Source organism: Megascapheus bottae, chromosome 28, assembly GCF_031878675.1.
Source record: "Megascapheus bottae isolate mThoBot1 chromosome 28, mThoBot2.hap1, whole genome shotgun sequence".
NCBI lineage: Eukaryota > Metazoa > Chordata > Mammalia > Rodentia > Geomyidae > Megascapheus > Megascapheus bottae.
In genome coordinates, this window is record NC_143536.1 from 13,313,736 (window position 1) to 13,336,618 (window position 22,883).

Here is a 22,883-nt window from a genome sequence, read left to right on the forward strand (position 1 = left end):
TACTTCACTTTGAGCCAAGACACAATTTGGAAATCACATATCACATTTTATTCTCCTATCTCTTTAGTCTTCTTGTTTTTATTTTTCTAGGTGATACTATGTTTGAACTCAGGGCCTCAGGCTTGAGCCATACCCCTAGCCCTTTTGGCTTTAGATATTTTTCAGAAAGCTTCTCTCACTTTTCGGTGGGGCAGGGGCTAGCCTTAGACTGTTCCAGGCTTTGCTCTGGAACTAGAAAAGTTCCTCAACTTTTTATGACCTGTAAAGCTATTTTGTGTGTTAACCTAATGCTTTTTCATGAGATTTTTGTGCATGTGTGTGTGTGTGTATGTGTGTGTGTGTGTGTGTGTGTGTGTGAGAGAGAGAGAGAGAGAGAGAGAGAGAGAGAGAGAGAGAGAGAGAGAATGTATGTACCAGTATTGAGACTCAAAGCCTATGCTATTCCTTAGTTTTTTTCACTCAAAGCTGGTACTCCACCACTTGAGCTATACCTCCACTTCCGGCTATGTGCTGGCTAACTGGAGGTATGAATCTCATGGATTTTCCTTCTCTGGGCTGGCTTCAAACCATGATCATCAGATCTCAGCCTCCTGAATAGTTAGGATTTCAGTCATGAGCCACTGGACCCTGGCTCTTATGACATTTAAGTGATGCACTTTCAGGAATGTGTCACTGAGCCACACTCTTAGTTTGACAGAAGAAATGTATGTTTTCTGAGTATCTCATTGGGAGGCACATAATCTCTCCCTGACCGGTTGACCTTGACTTTGTGATTCATTTGTTCTACTGGGATACAAATGAGCTATCATTCCATCAGTTTCCCTTTGTAACTGATGAGTAATTTGTAGAAGATATTTCGTTGTAAATATCTTGGTTCTCACCTCTTTTTTTTTGGGTGTGTTGTAGGGAGCTGGGGACTTGAATCCAGGACATTGTAGTTGTGAGGCAAGTGCTTTGCCACTAAGCTTCATCCCAGCGCAACATCCTACCCCTTTAGTTGACCATTCATTTGTGATTTTTTTTCTCATTCTATCATGTTTATTCATTGGTATTCTAGTGAAAGGAAGAGTCTGCCTTCTTCCTATTGTTCATCTATGTCACATAGACTGAATGAAGGTGTTTCCTCTCCCTTTTCCTTCCTTCTCCGCCCCATCTCTCTTTCTCTCTTTTCTTCTTTCCTTCCTGATGGCCATGAGGTGATGTGTTCTGTTTCACCATGTTTTCCCTGCCAAAGTGGGCTAACATTCAGAATCCAGAACCAAGAAGCAGAACCAACAAGTGAGAATGCTTCTGGCTAGTCTGTCATTGAGAAGTTGCAGGAAGAAAGTCGACTGTTGAAACAGGAGGTGATTCGCATGGAAAACCTCCATGCTAAGTGGCAGTACTACAATGCCAGCTGAGACAAGTACATGGTGGTGTGTGTGTGGGGGGGGGGTTCTCATGTGTTACTAAGGGGACTGCAGGTCTCTTATGAGCCTGAGCTGGTGAGGTAGAAAATCTCCAGGCACAACACACAGAGGAGGAAAGGAAACAATTGAGCAAAAGAGAAGCAAGAACTGGCAGCTATGACAATGGCTAGAGACACTGCCCTGTAGCGGGTATACATAGTGAGGTAACAGATTCTTGCTTGCCAAGATGACCTCATGTCAGAAAAGATTACATTAGTAATAATCTCAAAGGGTTCAGGAACTGGAGGAAAAACATACCTCTTTCCTGTGCTGGAGTCATTGAGGGAGGAAACCTGCCAAGTACTTACAGAGGTATTGGAGGTTGTAGGACTTGGTGGCTGGAGGCTTGAACCTCAGAAACCTGCAGAATAATGGGTACCCCAGTACAGCCCAGAGAGATTAGGGTGACCATCAGTGGTTTTATTGTCAGTGTGTACTTCAGTGACTAGCAAAATGGATTTCCTCAGGAGTGTGCCAGTGAGCTGGCTGCCATACCCTTTGTCATCTCTGCCCAGAGTACCCATTATGGGGAACACTGTCCCCAACCTAGTGGGTTAAGCTCTACTGGAATCTAGGGTCCCCAGAATGCAGTAGGAGTTCTCTGATGCAATTCACTCTGGTCCTCTTTTGGTCATGGATAAGACCGGGTAAGAGGGAACTGCTGGTGAAACTGAGGGCATTCTGCTGCTTCTCAGGAAGAAATAACTGCCCATGGGAGCCACATGGCCATGTCCCAGTATGTTCTACACAATGATGGGTCCTCTCTCTATGCTCCACCTGCACATCAGCATCTCAGCTACACAGCACACCAGGGGCCTGCCCAACCTACAGCAGGGTCATGTGTCTGCATTGAACACCATTGTACTGTAATAACCTTTATCGTGTAACCGGAAGTTAAAGCACTTTCCAAAAAAATGGTAATGAGCTCCATGCTTTGTGCTTGCCAGTTGGGGGCTCTACCATATGAGCCACACTTCTAGTTCAGGCTTTTTGCTGGTTAATTGGAGATAAGAATCTCTGAGATCTGTCTACTTGGGCTGACTTCAAACTGCCATTGTAGCTTCCTGAGTAGCTAGGGTTGCAGGAGTGAGCCGCCAGCACCCAGATCATTTAATTATCTTTTACAGGAAGTTGATCTGAAGTAGCAGCCCATCCTCCAGGGTGGGCATTTGGGATTAGTTGGTGATTTTGTGTGTGTGTGTGTGTGTGTGTGTGTGTGTGTGTGTGTGTGCATACACAGGTCCTAGGGCTTGAATTCAGGGCCTGGCTAGCACTTGAACCACAGTGCTACTTCCAGCTTTTGGGGGGTTAACTGGAAAACTAATGTTACAGACTTTCCTGCTGGGACCAGCTTCCAATCTTGATCTTCAAATCTCATTCTTCTGAGTAGTTAGGATACAGGTGTGAGACACAAGCACCTGGTTCCCATCCTTCTTCTTAGCATCCTGATGCAGAAAGATGTTCAGTTTATCCAGTATATCCCAAACCAGCCTTTTCTTTCACGATCTGAAATATAGCTACTGGGTCTAAGCAATGTCATCTTGTCTCCACAGCCATCTGAATGTCTCAACAGAGACATTTCACCCAATTCTGAAACCCTAGGGCGTGAACTAGGTCATTCTCTGAATTGCAGATGTGTCATGTAGGGTAGCTCCAGGGAAGTCTTGTTCCGGGGAATTTTTGGCTTAAGCTCCCTGCCCCCATTTGTTCCCTTTAGCTTTGCTTTGCTTATGTATGACACTTGTGTGAGGTTTGTTCCCCTTACGAATCAACTGGGTTTGTTTTTTTTGTTGTTTTTTTTTTTTTTTAGCCTTTATAAGCTTTATGCTAACAACATTCGGGGCTGCAGGTTCTTTGGGACATGAATCCGCCTGCAGTCGCCAGCTTTAAAATGAAGACTCCCCATTCGACCTCTTAAAATGTGGGCTTCTCTGTTTGGCGATCCAATTCCTTTTTGGGTGTGTGTGTGGGGGGGGATCATAGGGCTTGAACTCTGGGCCTGGGCGCTGTCCCTGAGCTCTTCAGCTCAAGACTACCATCCTTCCCTTGAGCCAAGCCCACTTGCCGATTTCTAGAGTCTCAGGTCCTTCTGGGCCCCGGCAGGCTTTGAACCTTGATCCTCAGATCTGAGTAGCCAGGATGACAGGCGTGAGCCAAAGCGCCGGGCTTCCAATTCGCTCGAAGCAAATGGTTCATCCCAGGCCCATTTGCTACCAGTCCCTGGGTAGCTGTGCTTCCGGTCCGCAGGCGGAACGTTAGAACTCCATTCCTCAGCCGGGCCCACAGGGTGCAGGACCAACCTCTTCCGGTTATGGCCGGAAGTCCCGCCGATCGGGGGCGTGGCCGCGTCAGGTGATCGGAGTCTGCGTAGGAGGGGTCGGAGGTACAATCTTCCTGACTGACGCGGCGGCCTGCCTGTAGTCGGCGGACCGTCGGAGCGGCACGGGCGGTCTTGGCAGGTCTGTGAGGGGCCGGGGTTGCGGCCGGTGGCTGTAAGAGGCCTGGCGGGACAGTGTGTGTGGTGGGGGTGAGGGGGCGGCAGACCCTGTTCCACCTTCCCGGGGTTAACGGGCCGTCACACCTGAGTTCCGGCGGCTGGGAAACCCTACCCAGCCCAAGTCTGGAAGAAAGGTCGGGCTGACGTTGTGTATTTCGGGACCGCGTCGAGATGGGAGAAACTGAGGCCTTGAGAAAGAGAAGGGAGGAGGTTCTGCGAGCTCCCTTTCTAGGTATAGCGTTCACTCCCCGGGGCGGGGTCCGCCTTTTTCAGGGTCGTGCTGGAAACGCCTTGGGGTCCTGTGTGGGGAGACAGAGGGGCGGGAGGGTGGGAAGCCGATGCTGAGGTGACCTGGGTTCCACTTCGGTCCCTCCCTCCCGGTAGCTAAATCCTGCGCCCTGGACCAAATCGCTTACCAGTGCCGAGGCTGGATTCTCCTTATATAAAGTGGGGCTACGTGTCTCACAATACGTACTGGTTCTCAAACCTGTCGAGAACCTGTGGCTTCGAAATTGCCTAGGACGCCGGCTTCGGTCCTGGACGACGACGACTACTTCTTTTTCTTACAATCTGACCACTTGCCGAGAGTCTGGGTTTGGAACCTAGGAAACGTTCTGTATAAGCCCTTTGCGATCGGGACCTGTCTCTGCTGCTTTTCAAAGCCTACTTTTCTTACGGTGACAGCTAGACAGCCTTTCTTCACGTGGAGGTAGTTCAGGAACTTGGAAGGAATTGGAGTGTTTCGTTTAGGAAAGACACTGGACGGGAAATAACTGTCTTTAAAAACTGGTTGGTGTTGTGGGGGGGGGAGAGAATGTGATAGCCCCAAAGTCTTCCACTTTTGTCTTTAAGAATACAAGAGGCAGAGCTAGAACTCATCATTTGAGTTACAGGAAGACAGGGTTGTACTTAATGTAAGAAGTTTTTAATGGAAGAACTATCATAGGTGACTAGTAGTGAGCGGCCTCACTGCCTCCTGTGGAGGAAAGCCTCCGATTCTTGTAGTTATGTTGAATCTGCACATTGGTGCTCAATCTGCCCTCAAAGTAAATGTGACATTTCTTTGTCCTGCTTTCTTTTTCTTGACATCTCCATCCCCCTAGCCTACATCTTCCTGTAAGTAAGGTCAGCTCTTGATCTTATGTAATATCTCTTCCTGGTTGTCCTGTGTGCCATCTTTCTCTTCAAGGACTTTGGAATGACCCAACATCTGATAGACGTGTCTGAAATGTTCATTGTATGAATAACTAGACAGGAACCATTTCACTAGTTAGTAGCTTGTTTTCCAAGAAAAACTTGGAAATGCCTCGGAAGACTTTGTGTACCAGAAAAAGCTGGTGAATTCTTTCACAAACAGAATGGAGGGCCCTTTGAAGTTGTTCCATCCAGTCTTCTCCTTGGAACGGAAATCCCTCTTCAATCCTTTCAGGAGCAGGTTGCATGTAACTGAGAGGTTTTTTGCAGTTCATAACCTAGCCTTCTTTCTACCTAGCACCTAAAAGCAAAAAAAAAAAAAAAAAAAAATTCCAGTCTTGGGTCTTGAGCTCAGGGCCTGGATACTGTCCCTGATATTTTTTTGCTCAAAGCTAGTGCTCTACCACTTGAGCCACAGCACCACTTCGCTTCTGGCTTTTTCTGTATGTGTGGTACTGAGGAATCAAACCCAGGGCTTTGTGCATGCTAGTCAAGCACTCTACCACTCCCAGCCCAAGAGCACTCATTTTATGAACTTGATCTGTATTTTAACTTGCAGATGATGCTTATAGAATTTTTTCTAGGTTTTGTTTGTTTGGTAACAGTCCTGGTGCTTGAATTCAGAGCCTAGGCACTGTGCCTGATCTTTTTTGTGCAAGGATAGCACTTTACCACTTGAGCCACAGCCCAACTTCCAGCTTTTTGTGGTTAACTGGAGATAAGAGTAGTCTCCTGGACTTTTTCTGATTGGGCTGGCTTCAAACTGTGATCTTCATAGTTCACCCTCCTGAGTAGCTAGGATTACAGGCACCAGCCACCGGTGCCCAACTTCTAGTTTTCCAATCAAATGTTAAATTTCCTTGTTTTGTATTTTATGAAACTCCTAGTAAATTGTTTTTCAGTATCTGTTAGAATGCTTCAGAATGCTTGTGTTGTCTTGTGGAACATTGATTCTATATTATGACCCAGTTCAGCTGACTTCCCTAAACAAAAGGTTGAGATCAAGCCAAAATTTCTTGCCTGTGTTTTGCAATTAGTTTGTTTGTGTTTCTCAAGATTAAAAAAAAAAGTTGTGAATATTTAGTTTCACATGTTATGCTGAACAAAATGCTCTTAATTTGTTGGAGTCTAAAACTTGTCAATCTAAGAGTTTCTTTTTAAAGAAATAACTTGAATTGGTGTTTAATATGTATGTTCTTCAGGCCATTGGCCTGAAAAGAGACCTGTGACAAAAGGATCTGATGGTAAAAAATGAGTTTGGAAACAGCTACATACTGTTATTCTTTCCTGGAGCACCTAAGTCTGTAATACCACATTAAAGGCATTGAGAGGTCCTGAAATAAGTCTTACTTACCTAATAGATATGAAGTGCTCTCTTGCTATTGTTTTTCTCATGCCAATCCCTATTAACTGAAAATACTGTCTTTTTCATGTGCTTAATTGGCATTTAGATATCTTATCTGGAGAAGTAAGATCTTTTCAGATCCTTTGTAATTAGGCTGTCTGTCCTCATGTACAGTTTTGAACAGAAATGTTCAGAGAGCTTGCAAATTCCCCTGAAGTCCCTGGAAGTGAGAATAAACTGAATGGCAGGATGGGGTAATACCAGCAACTTTCTGACTGCATGTTGTTGGATTTGGACATGCTGAAGCACAGAGTAAGTTGTCCATTTGAGACCGCTGACCACGCAAGGTTTGGCGCTGTCCCAACCACTGCTGACCATGCAGAGCTGGGGAGCCTGGCCAAGCCAGGCTAGTACCTAGAAACAAGAGCAGCAGCCCAGATGTGATGGAGTCCTTTGGTTGGGGAGCTCTTCTGGCGTTTAGGGGCAGACAGCAGAGGAGCTAGGACTGGTGACCATTTTGGGTAGCTGTTCATAGCTACAGGACTAGTGGTGTACCAGGCTGTCTCTTTTTTACCTTCTCCCCTCTCTCCTTCCTTTTGTTTGTTTTTTCATTGAGAGATATTGTATACACACAAGGCCCTGCACATCATGCTATTCAAGTACTCTAACTTGAGCTAAGCCTTCAGTCACTTGGGTCTCTTGTTTTTTTTATTTTTTGCCCATAGCTTTTGGCTGTATCCATCTCATCTTGAACATGTACTTGCAAACAACTCAGTTCCCAGTAATTTAAATTCTAAAAGTAATATATGCCTATTTTAGATAGTTTGGAATATAGAAAAGCCTCCATCTCCCCAGTCATTCCTCAGTCCATCATCTAAAGCGAGCCTTTGTTGCCAGGCACAGCTGGCTCACATCTGTAAGCCTCCATCTCTCCAGTCATTCCTCAGTCCATCATCTAAAGCGAGCCTTTGTTGCCAGGCACAGCTGGCTCACATCTGTAATTCTAGCTACTCAGGAGGCTGAGAGATGAGGATTGAGGTTTGAAACCAGAGCAGGTTGACAAATCCTTGAGATTCTTATCCCAAATAACTTGCACATAGTCAGAAGTGGAAGTTTGGCTCACATGGTAGGGTGCTAGATGTAAGCAAGAGGAAGAGGCCCAGAAGTTCAAGCCTCAATGCCAGCACACATGTACACAAAAAGCCTTTGTTCCAGTTGCTCTATTACTCAGTGGTTGCTTACCACTGGGTAATTTTTTTTTATTGTCGGGGTAATGTACAGAGGGGTTGCAGTTACATTTGTCAGGTAGTAGGAGCATTACTTCTCACATATTGCTATCCCTTCTACCACTAGGTAATTTTTTAATGGTTGAAATCCTGTACACAGTTCTGTCTTGCCTTTTCCTGTCAAGGCATTGAACCATTCCTTTAGCCCTTTCTACTTCATTTTTTTAGATAGGGTCTCTTGCTTTTTGCCTGGATCACTAGTCCTCCAACCTACATTTGTATCTCGTGGATTATAGATACATACCACCACATCTGACTTACTCTTGTTGAAATTGGCCTTCAACCACAATTCTTTCTCTACTTCCCGAGTAGGTGTGATTACAGTTGTGAAGAACCTTATTAATTTTTAAAAATTTTTTTAGAGTTCAGATAGGGTTTCACCCAGTATGTTCCCCAGGCTAGCCTTGTACTTCTGGGCTCAATCAATGCTCCTAAACCAGCTCCCAGAAGGTTCATTCTCCTGAGAAGCTGGAAGGCATGCATGTGCAGCTGCCATCACCAGGATGCCTCTTAACATTTTGTTGTGGATGTCTCCATGTTCTTGCCAATTTATCCCTAAAAATTGATTTTCTTCTAAACCATTTCCATATTCAGTAAGCCAATAAGCTTTATTGGCTTCTAATATATAATGTGTATAACAGCCACTAAGCATGTTCTCTAGAGTGAAGTAAAAGGTAATTTTTATGTTTTAAAATAACAGATTAAAAAAGAAAGCTCTTTATTTTGATGCAATATATACAAAAATTGCCCTTTTACTCATTTTTAAAATATACAATTCAATGACATTAGGACAGAAACAATGTTCAGTAATGGTCATCACTATTTCCAAAATATTTTCGTAACCCCAAATTGAACTCTGAACTTGTTTGAGCAATAACATTCCATCCATCTTTCCCTCCCCTATACCTCTGGTAACCTTCAGTCCCTTCTCTTTCTGAATCTGCCTTTCTAGATATTTCCTACAATGCAATAGGTGACTTTTCGTAGAACTATAAGCAGTTTCCCTCAATTTTTTGTGTTAAAGGACAAAACATAAAATCCCTCTTTTTTGGTGCCAATATTGGGGCTTGAACACAGGTCCTGAGCACTTTTCCTGAGCTCTCTTGCTCAAGACTTCAAGACTACCACTCTACCACTTGAACCACAGCTCCACTTCTGGCTTTCTTGTGCATAATTGGAAGTAAAAGTCTCATGGACTTTTTTCCGTGGGCTGGCTTTGAGCCATGATCCTCAGACCTTAGCCTCCTGAGTAGCTGTGATTACAGGCATGAGGTGCCAGTGCCAGATTCATAAAATCTATTTTTTAAGTGTACAGTTCATTGGTGTTAAGTACTTTCATCTGTTGTGTAACTATCACCACATCTATCTCCAGAACTTGTTGCATTTTGCCACAACTTAAACTTTTCAAAAAGTACTGACTTAAATTATGTGGTATTTCCAGGTGCAAAGAACATCTACTGAGGAAGATTTCGTCTTTGTAGTTTCCAAACCTTTACTAGATTGATCCATATTGAGTGGCTCAGTTTAAAATACTCTTGAGTATCAGATTCGGCAACTTGTACTCATATAGATGCCTAGCCCTGTGCTGAGTAAGGCACCTGGAAGCTGGGACTGGGCATGAGGAAACATGAACAGAGTGCTGGAGGGTGGCTTATTAAGTATGTTGGCTGGGATTGGAAAGCTTTGCCTCTGACTGTGCCTGTGCAAGTGACCTAACTACTCTGGGCCTTAATTTCTCATCTCAAGGGATGCAAATAAAAATACAGTATTTTTGCTGCAAGGAAGGCTGGAGAGACTAAATGAGAAAACAAGAACAAAAAACTGAGGGGCCTGGGAGTTTGGCCTAGTGGTAGAGTGCTTGCCTAGCATGCATGAAGACCTGGATTTGATTCCTCAGTACCACATACATAGAAAAAGCCAGAAGTGGTACTGTGGCTTAAGTGGTAGAGGAAAGCCCAAGGGCAGTGCTCAGGCCCTGAGTTTGTGCCCCAGGATGGACAAAAAAAAAAAAAAAAAAAAAAATCAAAAACAAAAACTTAATAGACTGTTAGCTGATGTTGTTGATAGTATTAAGAACTAAAACAGGGGAAGTCTGACCAGAGTGGATCAAACTCTTCCATTCTAGATTTCCTCTCAACAAATAAGTATACACAGTTAGGATGTCTGGTCTAATCTTTCTTCCAGAAAGGATGCACATTCAAAGAAGTAATTTGTGAATTCCGCAGGGACCTTACTGTGGAGGGGAGAAGGGGCTGATGTTTCTTGAGCACATTACTCTGAACCAGGCATGGTGCTAGCCCCTCACTGCATTCTGTCTTTACTACAGCTATCTTGTGAGGAAGGTAATGGCCCTATTTTCATAGATAAGTAAAACAAAGGCTGAGAGAGGAAATAACTTTTCTGAAGTCATGGAATAAGTGGCAGGACTGCGATTTGAACTCAGAGCTACCTGAGTTGTACCATGCTAGTCATTATACCATACAAGTCTTGTGGTTTGGAGGTGGGGTTTTTTTGTTTGTTTGTTTGTTTGTTTTGGGCAGTACTGGAGTTTGAACTTGTTCTGGTGCTTGCTAGGCAGAGACTCTACCACTTGATCCCTCTTTTACTTTAGTTATTTTTCACATAGGGTCTCACATTTTTGTGCAGAGATGGAGCCTCAGACTAAAAGTTTTCTATCTATAGTCTTTGACAGGAGGACACCCAACTAATTGATTAAGATGGGGTCTTGCTGACCCAGCTGGACTCAAACCATGATCCTTCTAGTTGTTAAGGTTACAGGTATGAGCCACTGTACTATACCTGAATGTTATTCTTTTTTTTTTTTTTTTCCCATGTCTCCCCATTCACAATACAGACCGGGCACAGGGCCGGGGCTGAGGTGTATATGGGGTAGGTTTATTCTGCCTCCTCTTTCTATACAGTCAGTGTAAGAACACAGCCTGTGGTAAGCACCCGGAGGCCCTGCATGCTATTCTTAAAGACAAAAGTTCATGAAAAAGTTAGAGAGCAAGAGTCAAAAATACAAAGCAAGGAAAAGATAACCTCTATAATAATTGATGTTGGGAAGACTTGAGTATCCATATACAGAAAACTAAAACTAAAAGCGAATCCCAGTTTGGCACCATGCACTAGAATCAACTCAAAAGTGAATCAAAGATCTCAACATCAGACCTGAAACTTTGAAATTACTGCAAGAGGGAGTAGGAGAAACACTAGAACTCACAGATTTAGGCAGAAACTTTTTGAAAAGTTTCAAATGGGATTACATTAAAATTTAAAGTTTCTGCACAGCTAAGGACACAGCAGTAAACTAGAAAGACAGCCAACAGACAACAACAAGATATTTACCAGATATATATCTGACAAAAGCCTAATATATAAAATATACAAGGAGCTCAAGAAATCAACACCCAGGAGGAAAACAAGATGATTGGGAGGGGGTGAGGGGAAGGAAATGGGGACAAAAAACGTAAGAAGGGGTATCAGTGTGTGAGAAGTAATGCACCTACTATCAGGCAAATGTAACTGTAACCCCCTCTATACATTACCTCGATAATAAAAACTTTTAAATAATTAAAAGAAATCAACACCCAAAAAAACAGTCACTAAATGAGCAAAGGAGCTAAGGAGAGAGATTTCTCAGAAGAAAAGATAAGAATGGCAAACACAAAGGAAATGCTCGTGATCCCTGGCCATAAAGGAAATGCAAATCAAAACAACTCTGAGATTCCACCTCACCCCAGTTAGGTTGACCAGCATCGTGAATTTGAATGTGGGGGAAAAAAACCCTATTGTACTGTTGATGGGAATGTAAACTAGTATAACCACTCTGGACAGTAGTCTGGAGGTTCCTCAAAAACTAAACATAGATCTTCCATACCACTCCTGGACATCACAAAACATCACAAGTCAGGAAACCAGAGAAAAAGACCAGACTACCCCCAACCCACTATCCCCCATGAAAGAAGCCAATCATCTCTTGGTCATACATTTGAAGGTCAGAGCTCTAAGGGCTAACCTAAGGACTTGAACAGTGTCCAGACAATTTTAAAAAATTGGAGGGGGTAGGGTGGGGTGAGCTCAGAATGTGGCTAGTGGTAGAGTGCTTGCCTAGCATGCAGGAAGCCTTGGGTTTGATTTCTTGGTACCATATACATAGTAAAAGCCAGTCCTGGGGCTTGAACTCAAGCCCTGGCAACTGTCCCTGAGATTTTTTTCCCCATCAAGGCTAGTGCTCTACCACTTTGAATCACAGCTTACTTTTAGCTTTTTTCACACTTAATTGAGGATGAGAATCTCACAGACTTTCGTGCCCATGTTGGGTTCAAATTGTGATCTTCAGATCTCAGCATCATGAGTAGCTAGGATTACAGGTGTAAGCCACCGGCTAATAGCTCTGACTCTCAGATTTATTTTTATTTTTATTGCCAGTTGTGGGGCTTGAACTCTGTGGCCTGGGCATTTTCCCTGAGCTCTTCAGCTCAAGGCTACCACCCTTCCCCTTGAGCCACAGTGCCACTTCTGGTTTCCTGGTGGTTAATTGGGATAAGAGTCTCAACAGACTTTAGTGCCAGGCTGGTTTTGAACTATGATCCTCAGACCTCAGCCTCCTGAGTAGCTAGGATTACAGGCATGAGCCACCAGGCCTGGCTGTGACTCTCGGATTTTAAAGTTGGTTTCTGTGTGTCCCAAGTTCCAATTGGCCTACTCATTTCTTCTCACCCCAGCCTCCAGTGAGTGATGTAGACGTTCATAGAATGTGGGCTCATCACTGCCTACATGTGGTCCGGAGGCACTCTAGACCAGCTCAGATAGGCTCAGGTTGACATAAGAACAAATATGTGCCCACCAGGACAAGAATTTTGTTGGGATTATGTCAGCTAGTTAGCATCCAGATTTTTAATCTCTATTTGTTTTTGGTTTGTTTTTTTTTTCAATCTAGGAGCTTGAACTCTACGCACTGTCCCTATGCTTTTGTACTCAGGCTGGCACTCTACCACTTGAGCCACAGCTCATATGGTTTAATTGGAGATAAGTCTCACAGACTTTACTGCCTGGGCTGGCTTTAAAACACCAGCCTCTGATCTTAGTTTCCTAAGTAGCTAGGATTACAGGTGTGAGCCACTGGTGCCTGGCTCAAATTTGTAATCTGGGTAATGAAGAATAGCACTTCTGGGCACTTCTGTGCATTCTGGTCCAGGAATTCTTTTAAAAACAAACAGAATTCCTGAATTCCTACAGTGTTCTAGAACCTAGGAACGGAACCCCAGAATTCTTCAAAGAGATCTCTTCATGAGGACAAGTTCCTCTGTGGCTCCTTGCAAGGATATTCAGCTCTGTGTTTTCTAGCTTGTCCAGTTCCTGAGAGATTTACCAAAAGTAATGACAGTAAGGATACTGGCTTGGTCACTTTTAGGCTCTGCACTCCTAACCAAAAATCAAGTATTGCAATTCTGCCTTAGTTTCAGCACCATGTTTGTCAGTCTAGACATCTCAAATTGAGAAGTGTTTTTCAGAACTAGATGTGTACTCGTTTCTTAAATGATCAGCAGTATCCCAGATGGGCCAGATGCTGACTGATCTGAGACCTCAGCAAACTTGTTCCCTGCTCCAGTTTGTCTCATTTCTTTGCAGCCACTGGGGGTTGTGGCTGAGGGTTGTGTATTCTGAAGGGCAGGGCTGAAGTTTGCAGTGCCTCTCAGACTTTGTTATATTGGTATTACTCTTTAACTTGTGGTACTGTTTCATACTACAGCTGGGTTTTTGAAACTACATTCATTTTGCTGTATACTCATTTGCTGTGTACTCATTTAAAAGAGCATAAGTTACAGCACTGCACAATGAATTTGAGGGAAAATGAAGCCTAGCTATTCAATTTAGTAAAGCTGCATATTAATGGGGTAATCTGTAAAAGTATAAAGTGCGCTGATGTTGTGTTGGGAAGTCTGTTTGGCACTGTGTGGCAATCTGGCCTTAGGTAAGTCCTCTAATCTCACTGACCTGATGGCCTTATTTGTAAAATGGAGTATCAGAAGCCATGAATGGGCTTTGAAAACTAGAACATAGATCAGGTCAAAGTGCAAAACGGCCATGCACAGTGGCACATGCCTATAGTACCAGCATTCGGGAAACTGAGGTAGGAGGGATCACTTGAGCCCAGAAGTTGGACAACATAGTGACACCTTGTCTCAAAAAAAAAAGACAGGGGGCTGGGAGTTTGGCCTAGTGGTAGAGTGCTTGCCTAGCATGCATGAAGACCCGAGTTTGATTCTTCAGTACCACATACATAGAAAAAGCCGGAAGTGGTGCTGTGGCTGAAGTGGTAGAGCTCTAGCCTTGAGAAAATCCAAGGACAGTGCTCAGGCCCTGAGCTCAAGCCCCAAGACTGGCAAAAAAAAAAAAAAAAAAGACAGGTACACACAATTCACCATAGTGAAGTTGCTATATAGTCAAGTCAAAGTCTTTCAGGACAGGATGGCAGCCTAGATATATTCAGGGCCTGTTTCCCTTTTGCTCTATCCATTTTTTTTGCCAGTCCTGGGGCTTGAACTCAGGGCCTAAGCACTGTCCTTTGGGCTTTCTCAAGGCTAGAGCTCTACCGCTTGAGCCATAGCACCACTTCTAGCTTTTTTCTATGTATGTGCTACCGAGGAATCAAACCCGGATCTTCATGGATGCTAAGCAAGCACTCTACCACTATGCCAAACTCTTGGCCCCTCTATACAATTCTTAAGCCGACTAGCACCCTTTATTCTCTAGCCACTAGCCTAGTCCATTGGGCCTATAAAGGCTATAGCCACATTCTTTTGTTCTGTAGGCACTCAGTAGTAGTAGGTGCTCTCACATTCCCTGGGGAAGCTACTCATCTCTTCCATGCCATCCTGGTGTAGCAAGGTCCTGCTCAGGATCAGGGAGGAGGTAAGAAGAGTCCGTGTGTGTGTGTGTGTGTGTGTGTGTGTGTGTGTGTGTGTGTGTGTAACTCACAGTCATTGGCTATGTGCAGAGAGGTTGTGAGTGGTTGGTTTAGCCAGAACCCAGAAACGCATGCCTGCACCCACCCCCACAGCAGATGTTGCAGTGCCTACTTCTGAGGCCTTCCAGCCTGGGGAAGGAACCATAGGGTCAGGTCAATCTTGATTTGAGACCTATAAACCAATCCCAGTATCCTGCTGCAAATGCCAAGCCAACCTGTTACTATCTCCTGGCTGTTCTTGCCCACCACATCCTATCAACCTCATTTTTCCATTATTCCTGGGTATGGGAGTACGGGAGGTACAGAATCTCGCAGGCTGTCCGGGTAGGGTGGTGGACCATTCTATGTGGTGACAGCCCCTTTCCACTTTGGTATGTCATCCTGGTTCTCAGTATCCCTAATAGGGCTCACCTTTAGAGGAGCCAAGAAATTTAAGCCGTAGCCAGTCAATAGCAGAGAGGACCTGAACTCAGAAAACTGGAACAATGGCAAAGGGTTTTGTTGGGTTTTGTTTTGTTTTTGTTTTTTGTCAGTTGTGGGGCTTGAACTCTGGGCCTGGGTGCTGTCCCTGAAATCTTCAGCTTAAGGCTAGCACTGCCACTGAACCACAGCACCATTTCTGGTTTTCTGGTGGTTAATCAGAAATAAGAGTCTCACAGACTTTTGTGCCCAGGCTGGCTTTGAGCCTCAGTCCTCAGATCTTAGCCTCCTGAGTAGCTAGAATTACAGGTGTGAGCCAGTGGTGCCTGGCTGGAAAGTTTTTTGTTGTTGTTTTTTAAACTATATGATTACTGTTTGATTTAAAAAGTATTTATGAAAGTATCAGCTTCGTAAACTTAAACAACTTAGAAACCATGTCATTAAGATACTTTCATAAACATACATGCAGATATATGTATTTATAAAATATTTATAGCTGGGCTGTGGTGGCTCACACTTGTAATCCTATCTACTCAGGAGGCTGAGATCTGAGGTTCTCAGTTTGAAGCCAGCCCAGGCAGAAAAGTCTGTGAGACTCTTATCTCCAATTAATGACACACACACCTAGTAACATGGTCCAGGTGTAGAGTGGTAGAGTGCCTAGAGTGCCTAGACAATGCCCGGGCCCTGAGTTCAAGCCCTAGGACTGGCAAAAATAAAAATTAAAAAAGTAACTTGTTTGTTATGAAACATTAAAGCAGTATAAGAATATAAAAATTTAGAGCTCCCTGGTCCTCACAATATCAAAAATAACTATTATCAATCGTTTGTTTATGAATTCTAGACATTAGTGTGCGTGCGCGCGCACATACACACACAACACACATATACACTTTATGTGCTTTGTATTTACCCAAATAAGTTAACAAACTTCTTGCAACTTGACCTTTTAAAAGAATACATTTTATCCTGGAAAACATACAGGAACATAGACTAGTGCATAAATAGTGGATGCAACTATCCAGCTCCAACAGCCAACTTCCTTGTTCTTTTTTTATTTTTTGTCAGTCCTGGGGCTTGAACTCAGGGCCTGAGCACTGTCCTTGGGCTTTCTCAAGGCTAGAGCTCTACCACTTGAGCCACAGCAGTACTTCCAGCTTTTTCTGTATATGTGGTACTGAGGAGTCAACAAACCCGGGCCTCCATACATGCTAGGTAAGCACTCTACCGCTAAGCCCTTCCTTATTCTTATGTTTTGTCTTTGCACTTTCATTTTTCCTCTCCAGAATATTTAAAAGCAAATCTCAAATGTGGACTACACCTTCATACTTCTATATATGTCTTGAACAGAGATTTTTTTTAAGTTAAATAATACCATATTTATACTCAACAGAATTAACAAGAACTCTGTCAAGGGGAAAAGTAGAAAACAACCAGAACAGCATTGGTTTGAAACACTTAAGATGGATAGGGAGGTAACTGCTAATTAGATCTATCACTTCTATCACTGAATCTTTGAACAAGGCTGGACCTACTGCCAGATGGAGGTTGACCTTTCAGATATTGACTTCTACTGACAGTTTTTTGTTTTTGTTTTTTGCCAGTCCTGGGCTTCAGCTCAGGGCCTGAGCACTGTCCTTGGACTTTCTCAAGGATAGAGCTCTACCACTTGAGCCTCAGCACCACTTCTGGCTTTTTTCTATGTATGTGGTACCGAGGAATCGAACCCGGGTCTTCATGCATGCTAGGCAAGCATTTTAACCACTAGGCCAAACTCCCGGCCCCCTACTGACAGTTTTGTACACAGGGCTCTTTTCACGAAATTAGCCAGAGATGTTATAAGACAGCTAAATCTCTGCCAGCGCCAGTCACAATTCCTGACTAATGGTAATGATATAAGTTTCAATCCCTGTGCAGTTTAAAGCTATAAATTCAGTGCCAATTGTAAAACCTTGGGGGTACTTTTTCAAGACTACTTGAATCTGTCTTTTCCTAGATTATAATCCTAATTAGCCTTAAATAAATGTACTTTTCTCTATTGTCAATGAGATCAGTTGCCAGTTCCTTAAATATCAGCAATATAGAAGCTAAACCCAGTTTTTGTCACTTGTTTTATTCAGTTCCTAGCCGATTTGTCTGCATCTGCATCTAGTAAAATCTCCATACTATAATAATTGGTATGCCTCATTATTTCAATCTGTAACTTTGAGTTTCACCCATGTTATTTTCTTTTTGGTGAACACTAATTCATTTTTGTGGCTTATTTAAAAGTCTTATGTGGGGCCTGGAGTTTGACCTAGTGATAAGAGTGCTTGCCTAGTATGCACAAAGTGCTCAAGCCCTGACTGGCCAAAAAAAAAAAAGTTTTATGTGTGTGGCAGCTGGCAGGTAGAGAGAAAAGAGCTCTATAGGCATCCGAGAATGCTCAGTCTTTCTACATGCATGTCAGTGCTGAATTCACATTTGCTTTTACTATAGCCAAGCACAATTGTTTGCTTGGAAAAAAGAAACAGACCTGGAGAAAACAAAGGTGCTTTTGCCAGTATTCTTCTATTGCCTTTGACAGGCTTTGAGATTTCTAAGGGGAATCATTATAAATGGGATCAGATAATTCATTTATGGTGTGTGCAAATAGAATTTAAAGATACAACCAACACTGAAAGCAAGTTTTTTTTTCCTCAGGGCCAGCATTTGAAGGACAAAGAGTAAAATATTCTTTCTTTTTTCTTTTTTTAGGGGGGTGGTCTTGGGGCTTGAACTCTGCCTGGGAGCTGTCCCTGAGCTCATCAGCTCTAGGCTACTGCCCTACTCTTGAGCCAAGCCCCACTTCCCCTTTTCTAGTGGTTAATTGAAGGTAAGAGTCTCAGATTCTTTTGTGCGGGGGAATGGCTTTGAACCTTGATCCTCAGATCTCAGCCTCCTGAGTAGCTAGGATTACAGATATGAGCTATCGTCCCTAGCTAGTAAAACATTCTTCAAGAGCAAATCATCAAGAAAGATTTTCTTTGTACTCTTTAATGTCCTTGCAGAAAATATTAGGTGTATTGGTTAAGTTTATATTTCATAGATACATGGATATAACCTTCAGTTTATGGTCGGGGAAATCCATCAAGAGTGTAATCGAAGCTCTGGCTAAAATTCTATATTATCTGAGTGACTATACAAAGGTCCACCTTACTTCTGGCAGCAGAAGATATAGGGTATTTCTATATCTTATATAGAGTGATAGACAAACTACAAATTACCAAATATAGTCTCATAATTCTAAAAATGAGCTGTGCGATGTCTTATTGGCACTCTACCACAGAGTGAGCTTAATTAGCAATATCAATTAAAATTTTTTAGTTTCTTAAATTTTAAGTCAGGAAAGTAATGTTCAACAAATACAATCATAACAACTTCATCTTAACATAATTATCTTTGTGATTCTTTTAAGGAAACTAACAGATTTAAGTTGTAGGTAATAAAATAGAATTAATAATTAAACATTAATTATACATGATCATTTTATGTATGTAGCAACCTTAATTGGCAGAATGTCGACTAGTTCCTTGCATTTTTTTTCTTTACTTAGTCTAGTTCAATTATTAAAGTTGCTACTTTGTAAGCCTAGTTCAAAAGGACAAATAGTGCATATTTTCTCCTATTTACATGATTCTATAAATGGACACAAGTGTAAAATACACATGAACATAATGTGGAGAGAATCCCAGAACATACACAATGACAAAAGAAGAGGGTGAATATGATGAAGTACTTTAATAAATATTATAGTGAAACCCTCTGAACACTTTAAAGAAAAATTGTAGGAGAGAGATTTGACCAAATTACACTATGTAATTTAGTATGTGTGTTTATAGACACATAACGAAGAAACTTTTGTGTAATTAACATATGTTCATAAAAATAAAATTTGTATTTTGTGTCAAAAAAAAGTCTCAGCTGGGCATGGTGGCTCATACCTGTAATCCTAGCTACTCAGGAGGCTGAGATCTGAGGATCAGGGTTCAAAGCCAGCCCAGGCATTAAAGGACCTGAGACTTTTATCTCCAATTAATCTCTAGAATATGGGAAGTGGGGCTTGGCTCAAGGGTTGGGCAATAGCCTTGAGCTGAAGAGCTCAGAGACAGCACCCAGGCTAATTTCAAGCCCCATGACCCGCCCCACACACAAAGTTCCTTTGGCCAGGAGTGTAGCCTAGAGTGCTTGCCTAAGATGCACAAAGCCCTGGATTCGATTCCTCAGTACCACATACACAGAAAAAGCCAGAAATGGTGCTGTGGCTCAAGTGCCAGATCACTAGCCTCAAGCAAAAAAGTATCTAAGGACAGTGCCCAGACCCTGAGTCCAAGTCCCATAATTGGCAAAAAAAAAAAAAAGGGGGGGGGGCAGGTGTTTGTCCTAGTGGTAGAATGCTTGCCTAGCATGCACAAAGACCCGGGTTCAATTCCTAGGTACCACATACATAGAAAAAGCCAGAAGTGGTGCTGTGGCTCAAGTGGTAGAGCTCTAGCCTTGAGAAAGTCCAAGGACAGTGCTCAGGTCCTGAGTTCAGTCCCTAGGACTGGCAAAAAATAGTCTTGTGTTTTAGCCAGGCATGGTAGTGTGTGCCTAATAAACCCAGCACTCAGAAGGCAGAGCCAAGGGAATTGTGAGTTGCAGGGACCCCTGGCTCCAGAGCAGATCTGTCTCCATAATGAATAAGTCTGTTTTCCAGCAGAGATGCTTCATTGGTAATGCTGTGTACATTGTATTGCATCACTATAGGATCTGTTGTTAAGATTGATAGATGGCATCTTTCCTCATCTGTTTACCTGGTTGGGGAGTGTTTTGTTTGGGTTTTGTTTGAGATATACAAGACTATGTGTATGCCAGGCCAGCCTCAAACTTTATATCCTCCTGCTTCAGCCTCCAGAATGTTGATTTGGCAGGTATGTGTCCTGTACTTGGCAAGTTTCTTCGTTTTTCTTTTAAAGGATAGGAAAGTTTATTAGGAAAAGAATACACTTTCAATAGACTGAAAGTAGGTCATCTTTAGAATGAAAATAACCTAGTTCTAGATCTGAAAAGTTGGGGACAGGGAAGCACTTAAGCTAGAAATACAGCTCAGAGGTAGAGTGCTTACCATCCTGTATGAGGCCCTGGGTTTGATCATCAGGGGATCCACAAAGGGGAAGAAAGAAAGAAAAAAACTTCATTCAAATACTTAGGTATATAATGACTAGAAAAGCAGACTCTGTCGTTAGAGGACAAGAGCAGATATATATGGAGGAAAAAGTTTGGTCAGAGAGAAGGTGGTGGAGCTGAGTGAGAGCGGCAATCCACTCATGATGCCAGAAGCCAGCCCTTCTGGGACTGCACACAAAATGATGTAACTAAGTGAAAAAGTGATAGAGAGCGGCCTCCTCTCTCTGCTCAAATCACTAAGCTGCTGTTGTAGTGAGAGACACTCCTAGCATCAAGCTCCAAAGCTGCCCTGTGAAAATTCAGTAGAAGACCTCTTGGACTGAGGAAAACTGGTCCTCATCTCTTTGTACTTGGGAAGCTGAAATCAGAGTGATCTACAGGTGTTCTGGTGGTGAGTCCTCGATTTGTGAAGGAGCTGTCTGCTTTGGGGGCAGTGAGTGAGATCACCTGGAACAGTACAATCTAAGCTAGAACATAAGGGGCACCTAGGAAACTATGTTGTTCGGGGCCTCGTTTTGCGGATAAGAAGAATGGGCAGGGAAGGGGAAGTTAATTCCTCCCAGCAATCTGGAGGCTGGGCAAGGACAGCATCCAAGCCTTCTGTTCTCTGTGGTAGCCAGACATAGTAGCCATTTCCTTCCTTTGCAGTCTCTGAGGTGATGAGGATGACTGTCAGAGTTCTGACAGGTACTTAATGTATTTCTAGGTATCCCTCTATTGACCTCATCCTCCTGGTTCTTCCCTGGCTGGATTCAACAGTGCTGTGTTTCGCTGCCATTTGGTGGCTAGCTTGCTCTGTGGTGGTAAAGTGGGTGTTGTTGTTTGTTGTTTTCAGTTTTGGTGCCAGCCCTGGGACTTGAACTCAGGTCGCTGTCTCTGAGTTTTTTGCTCAAGGCTAGTGCTCTTCCACTTGAGCCAGAACTCCATTTCTAGTTTTATTGGCAACTAATTAGAGATAGCTTTAAGCCATTATCCTCAGCTCTCAGCCTCCTGAATAACTAGGATTACATACAGGCAGGAGCCAATAGTGTATTGCCATAGTCAAATGGGTGAAATACAAATGAGGCCTGGTCTGAGTTCCCTGTGAGTCAGCTAGCCAATATAACTCAGGCTGCACTGCCAGGAGAGATTGGATCTAACCAGGATTGCCAGACCATAGCATGAGTGCACAGATGACTTCAGATAGTATGACAACAAACAACTCTTCCTTCATTCCATATGTATTTTTATCTTTCACTTATAGTGAATAATACTGATTTTCCCTTTAGAGCAAAAACATAAGCTTCGTCTTTAAATGTGTTGAGGATAAGATGTTGACATATTTAGGCAAAATGGCAGAAGGAGGCATGTGAAAGATTTCAGTGAGGAAAGCCATCATCTGATTCCACCTAGCTTCCTTTCACAGTTCCAGGAATTGCTTTATATTCTGCCATTTACCAGTCACCGTCTTGAGCAGATAGATTTCCTTTCTAACTAACACAGAGGCTGTCCAAAGTGAGAGGACAGCCTGAAAGTTTATCTTAGTTGAGCATATATTTTATTTTGGGGTTCGTTATTACCCAAGAATATGAAGACAAGACGTCTTCCATTGGAACCTTCTGGAGACTGCTCATGGGTACTATTCCTATAGCTGTTGTTCTTGCAGCTCCCTGGGAAGTCTGTTCAAGGGTTCAGAAGCTTCTGGAACTGGGAGAAGATGCGGGTATTGGCATAGAATCTAGGGGAAGTATGCTGCAGAAATGAGCGATTGAGGGCTTTCTGCCTTTCAGGATTTTTCTGGAAGAATCTTCACTGAGCGCTTCACTGACAGCCAAGGATGGCAAGCAAGGGGCCCTCGGCCTCTGCATCCCCTGAGAACTCGAGTGCAGGGGGACCCAGTGGGAGCAGCAATGGCACTGGTGAAAGTGGAGGACAGGACAGCACCTTCGAGTGCAACATATGCCTGGACACTGCCAAGGACGCTGTCATCAGCCTGTGTGGCCACCTCTTCTGGTCAGTATTCCTGCAGCTATCCTGGAAGACACATGGGCAGCTTTGTGTCTACCTTGTTTCAAGGCCAGAGATCTGGGTTCCCATCCCCGTAACACTGAACAAGTCCTGTCTCTAACCTGAGCCTCTTCCGTCTCTCCAGTAAGAGTCTTAACTATTAGTGAGCATTTACTACCTCCCCCTTGCTGTGTTGAGTCTAGAGGCAGTGTAGCCTAATGATTATGAGACTGGACTATGGAGTCAGACTGTCCCTGCCACTTCCCTACTGGATGACTTTAGACAGGGTGCTTACATAATACACTGTCCCACTTGTAGGGTTGCTTCCTATATGTAATACCCCAAAACATATAAAAAGCTTGAAAGGGCACATGGCATACAGCAGATACTGTGTGTTAGCTACAACCACAATTGTCACTATAGTTTATGAATATGTGTATATATCAAATGAAGTGGCAGGGACTGCGTCCTCACCAACTCCATGGTTACAGCCAGCCCTGGCTGGCTCTTGAGAACCTATGTAGAAGTTAAGTTTGTTTCTTTTCTA

At 43.3% G+C, this 22,883-nt stretch overlaps 1 protein-coding gene and 1 non-coding gene across 7 annotated transcripts in view; one reads left to right on the plus strand and one right to left on the minus strand.

Annotated features, from left to right (window-relative positions):
• The first annotated feature begins 3,808 nt into the window (after positions 1-3,808).
• Positions 3,809-22,883, plus strand: part of Rnf185 (ring finger protein 185) — a 34,036-nt gene continuing 14,961 nt past the window's right edge. Inside the window, exons 1-2 of one of the 6 annotated variants that reach the window (XM_090320487.1) lie at positions 3,809-3,907; positions 22,120-22,342. In XM_090320487.1, coding sequence (XP_090176613.1) covers positions 22,167-22,342 — 176 coding nt within the window. In that variant the 5' untranslated portion in view covers positions 3,809-3,907; positions 22,120-22,166. The other 5 variants (XM_090320490.1, XM_090320488.1, XM_090320489.1 and 2 more) reach the window with 5 other exon arrangements.
• LOC150045228 (small nucleolar RNA SNORA51) lies at positions 10,600-10,731 on the minus strand. The gene has a single exon (XR_016533015.1). It is a non-coding gene; the product is annotated as a small nucleolar RNA SNORA51 (small nucleolar RNA).